General features: G+C 51.2%; 1 gene segment (V, D, J or C); it reads right to left on the bottom strand.

Annotated features, from left to right (window-relative positions):
- Positions 1–4,842: 4,842 nt before the first annotated feature.
- LOC141939027 (Ig gamma-1 chain C region-like) lies at positions 4,843–5,362 on the bottom strand. The segment is given in 1 exon segment: positions 4,843–5,362. A coding segment is annotated over 1 exon segment (285 nt).
- Between the last annotated feature and the right edge of the window lie 6 nt (positions 5,363–5,368).

The following is a 5,368-nucleotide window of genomic DNA, read 5'->3' as shown; positions in this document are numbered from 1 at the left end:
GTTTTGGGGGTGAAAATTGGGGTATTTTGGGCTGAAAATGGGGTTTGGGGAGTGAAAAGTTGGGGTTTGGGGTGAAAATGGGGGTTTTTGGGCAAAAAATGGTTTTGGGGTGAAAAAGTTGATTTTTTGGGTGAAAATGGGGGAATTTTTGGCTGAAAACGCTTTTTCTGGGGGTGAAAAGGGGGGTTTGGGGGTGAAAAAGTGGTTTTTGGGGGAGAAAACGGGGATTTTTTTGGCTGAAAATGGGTTTTGGGAGGTGAAAAAGTTGATTTTTGGGGTGAAATGGGTTTTTTTGGCTGAAAAGGTTTTTGGGGGGTAAAAGGTGTTTTTGGGGTGAAAAAGTGGGTTTTTTGGTTGAAAATATCTTTCTGGGGGTGAAAAAGTGGTTTTCTGGGGGGAAAATTTTTGTTTTCTTTGGCTGAAAATGGGTGTTTTGGGGTGAAAAACTTGGGTTTTGGGGTGAAAAGATTTTTTGACTGAAAACGTGTTTTTTGGGGTAAAAGGCGTTTTTTGCGGTGAAAAAAAGTTTTTTTGGGGTGAAAATGGGGGGTTTTTGGCCGAAAATATTTTTCTGGAGGTGAAAAAGTGCTTTTTTTGGGTGAAAATGGGGGTTTTTTGGCCAAAATTGGGTGTTTTGGGGTGAAAAAAAAGGGTTTTGGGCCGAAAACGTTTTTTTTTGGGGGTAAAAGAGGTTTTTTGGGTGAAAAAGTGGGGTTTTGGGGTGAAAATGGGGGAGTTTGGGCTGAAAACAATTTTCTGGGGGGTGAAAAAGTGGGTTTTGGGGGTGAAAACGGGTTTTTTTTGGCTGAAAATGGGTTTTGGGGGGTGAAAACTTTTTTTGGCTGAAAACGTGTTTTTTGGGGTAAAAGGCGTTTTTTGGGGTGAAAAAGGTTTTTTTGGGGTGAAAATGGGGGGTTTTTGGCTGAAAATATTTTTCTGGGGGTGAAAAAGTGCTTTTTTTGGGTGAAAATGTTTTTTTTTGGCCAAAATTGGGTGTTTTGGGGTGAAAATGTTTTTTTGGGGTAAAAGGCGTTTTTTGGGTTGAAAAGGTGGGTTTTTTTGGGGAAAATATGGGGTTTTTTGGCTGAAAATATTTTTCTGGGGGTGAAAAAGTGTTTTTTTGGGGTGAAAATGGGGTTTTTTTGGCCAAAAATGGGTTTTTTTGGGGTGAAAAATTGTGTTTTGGGCTGAAAACTTTTTTTGGGAGTAAAAGGCGTTTTTTGGGTTGAAAAGGTGAGTTTTTTGGGGGAAAATATGGGGTTTTTTGGCCGAAAATATTTTTCTGGGGGTGAAAAAGTGGTTTTTTGGGGTGAAAATGGGAGGTTTTTGGCTGAAAATGGGTTTTTTGGGGTGAAAAAATCGGGTTTTGGAGTGAAAACTTTTTTTTTGGTCTGAAAACGTTTTTTGGGGGGTAAAAGGGTTTTTTGGGGTGAAAAAGTGGGTTTTTGGGGTGAAAACGGTGGAGTTTGTGCTGAAAACAATTTTCTGGGGGGTGAAAAAGTGTTTTTTTGGGGTGAAAACGGGTTTTTTTTGGCTGAAAATGGGTTTTTGGGGGGTGAAAACTTTTTTTGGCTGAAAACGTGTTTTTTGGGGTAAAAGGCGTTTTTTGGGGTGAAAAAGGTTTTTTTGGGGGAAAATATGGGGTTTTTTGGCCGAAAATATTTTTCTGGGGGTGAAAAAGTGCTTTTTTTGGGTGAAAATGTTTTTTTTTTGGCCAAAATTGGGTGTTTTGGGCTGAAAATGTTTTTTTGGGGTAAAAGGTGTTTTTTGGGTTGAAAAGGTGGGTTTTTGGGGGAAAATATGGGGTTTTTTGGCTGAAAATATTTTTCTGGGGGTGAAAAAGTGATTTTTTGGGGTGAAAATGGGTGGTTTTTGGCTGAAAATGGGGTTTTGGGGTGAAAAAATCGGGTTTTGGGGTGAAAACGTTTTTTTTGGTCTGAAAACGTTTTTTGGGGGATAAAAGGGTTTTTTGGGGTGAAAAAGTGGGTTTTTGGGGTGAAAACGGTGGAGTTTGTGCCGAAAACAATTTTCTGGGGGGTGAAAAAGTGTTTTTTTTGGGGTGAAAACGGGGTTTTTTTTTGGCTGAAAAGGGGTTTTGGGGGGGTGAAAAAGTCGGTTTTTGGGCGAAAATGGGTTTTTTTGGGGGAAAAGGAGGATTTGGGGTAGAAAAGGGGATTTTTGGGGGGGGGGGGGGGGGGGGTCGGGGGGGGGTGTCCCTAAACCGCCTCCTTGAGGACGTCCCGGTAGGCGGCGCCGCGGGTCTGTTTGAGGAGGAGGACGGTGGAGAAGAGCCACTTGACCTGGGGGGGGGGGGGGGGACACACAAGGGAGGAGTCAGGTGACCCCCCAGAGGGGGGTGGGGACCCCCAAACCACCCCTCCCCCCCCAAGGTCGCCACCCCCCTCCCCCACCCACGGGTGCCCACCTTGAAGAGGGTGACGGTGGCGCTGTAGCAGACGCTGAGGAGGAAGAGGGTGATGAAGACGGCGACGGTGGCCCAGAGCCCGTCCAGCTCCTCGTCGGGCTCCTCCAGGCACGTCCCGGCTGAAAGGTCCAGGCCTGGGGGAGGGGTGGGGGGAGGGGTGGGGGTGGGGGGGGGGGTGGGGGAGGGTCAGGTGGGGTGGGTGGAGGGGGTGGGAGGGGCCTCTGGGGCCTCTGGGCACCCCCTGTTGTGGTGTCAGGGTCTGGGGGGGGGGGGGTGTTGGCCAATGAACCCAATGAGCATCTACTTGACCAACCAATGACCCAACTCTTCAACCAACCAACCAACCAACCACCCACTCAACCAACCAACCACCCAACTCTTCAACCAACCAACCAACCAACCAACCAATGACCCAACTCTTCAACCAACCAATGACCCAACTCTTCAACCAACCAATGACCCAACTCTTCAACCAACCAACCAACTGACTCTTCAACCAACCAACCAACCAACTGACTCTTCAACCAATCAACCAACCAACCAACCACCCAACTCTTCAACCAACCAACCAACCAACCAACCAATGACCCAACTCTTCAACCAACCAATGACCCAACTCTTCAACCATCCAACCAACCACCCACCCAACTCTTCAACAACCAACCAACCAACCAACCAATGAACGACCCAACTCTTCAACCAACCAACCAACCGACTCTTCAACCAACCAACTCTTCAACCAATGACCCAACTCTCCAACCAACCAACCAACCAACCAACCAACCCTTCAATCAACCAATGACCCAACTCTTCAACCAACCAACCAACCAACCAACCACTCGACCAACCAATGACCCAACTCTTCAACCACCCAACCAACCCCCCCCCCCCCCATCCACCCCCTCCAATCTCTGGAGACACCCCCCAACCATCTCTCCCCCCGCCCTGGTCCATCCCCCCCCCTCCCCCATGCATCCACCCCCCACCCCCCATCTCCCTGTCCCCAACCAACCCATTAACCAGCTAACCAACCCGCTAACCAACCCATCCACCCACCCACCAACCAACCAACCCACCCATGAACCAACCAACCAGTCACCCACCCACCATCTCCCTGCCCCTAACCAACCCGCTAACCAGCTAACCAACCAGCCCCCCAGCCCACTAACCAGCTAACCAACCAGCCCCCCAGCCCGCTAACCAGCTAACCAACCAGCCCATCATCCAGCTGACCAAGCAGCCCCCACACCCCACCAGCCACTCGCCTGCTGTCTCCCACCCCAACTAACCCATGAACCAACCAACCGGTGACCAACCACCCACCCATCAACCACCCACCCACCCACCCAACCAACCAACCAACCACCCACCCACCCACCCAACCAACCACTCAACCAACCAACCAACCTTCCACCCCTCCACCCACCCAACCATCCAACCAACCTTCCACCCAACCACTCAAACATCCACCCAACCAACCACCCAACCAACCAACCATCCAACCAACCAACCAACCAATCACTCAAACATCCACCCAACCATCCAACCAACTAATCAACCAACCACTCAACCAACTACCCACCCACCCACCCAACCCACCAACCAACCAACCAACCACTCAACCACTCAACCAACCAACCAACCACTCAACCAACCATCCAACTACCCACCCACCCAAGGAACCAACCACCCACCCAACCACTCAACCAACCAACCAACCACCCAACCAACCATCCAACCAACCACCCAACCACCCAACCACCCAACCACCCATCCAACCACTCAACCACCCAACCAACCACTCAACCAACCACCCAACCACTCAACCAACCATCCAACCAACCACTCAACCACCCAACCATCCATCCAATCACCCAACCAACCACTCAACCACCCAACCACTCAACCATCCAACCAACCACCCAACCATCCAACCACTCAACCAACCACCCAACCACTCAACCAACCATCCAACCATCCAACCAACCACTCAACCACCTAAACATCCATCCAACCACCCACCCACCCAACCATCCATCCAACCACCCACCCAACCAACCACCCAAACACTCAACCAACCAACCAACCACTCAACCAACCATCCAACCAACCACCCAACCACTCAACCAACCAACCACCCAACCACCCAACCAACCACCCAATCAACCAACCAACCACTCAACCACTCAACCAATCACTCAACCAACCACCCAACCACTCAACCACTCAACCAACCATCCAACCACTCAACCAACCACTCAACCAACCATCCAACCACTCAACCAACCACCCAACCACTCAACCAACCACTCAACCAACCACCCAACCACTCAACCACTCAACCAACCACCCAACCAACCACTCAACCCCCCCCCCCCCAACCTCAAAGACCCCTCAAAGACACCGGACGCCTCCAAGAACCTGACGAGATGCCACCAGTTGACTTTATTAGACAGGGGGGGGGGGGGGGGGTGGCTACAGAGCTCTGGGGCGGGGCCTGAAGAAGCCACGTGGTGGCCCCTCCCCTCCCCCACCCCCTTGAACCCCTCCATACGTGTGTGTGTGTCCCCCCCCCCCACCCCCCCCCCCACCCCGCGAGCTCCTTAATTACCGGGACTTTTCTGCACCTGCCGTTGGGTGAACTTCATGGACAACCCTTCGTGGAGGACCATGCAGACGAAGGGGTGGCCACTCTCCCAGTCGGCCTTGGCGACGGCCATCTTGCTCACGACGAAGAAGGTGGAGCCTTTGGGGCCATCTTTGAGGGGGGGGGTGGTGACGTAATCGTCCTCGGGGACGTTCTGGTGGTTCTTCAACCATTGGACTTGGACGTCCACCGGGTAGAAGCCGTAGACCAGGCAGGTGAGGGTGAGGGTGTCCTGGGACATCTCGTTGGGGTGGGGCGGGAACAAGTAGACGTGGGGTGGGGATGGTTTGCCTGTG

Source organism: Strix uralensis, unplaced genomic scaffold, assembly GCF_047716275.1.
Source record: "Strix uralensis isolate ZFMK-TIS-50842 unplaced genomic scaffold, bStrUra1 scaffold_512, whole genome shotgun sequence".
Taxonomy (NCBI): Eukaryota; Metazoa; Chordata; class Aves; order Strigiformes; family Strigidae; genus Strix; species Strix uralensis.
The sequence above is the reverse complement of the archived record's forward strand: the minus strand, read 5'-3'. Positions and strand labels throughout refer to the sequence as shown.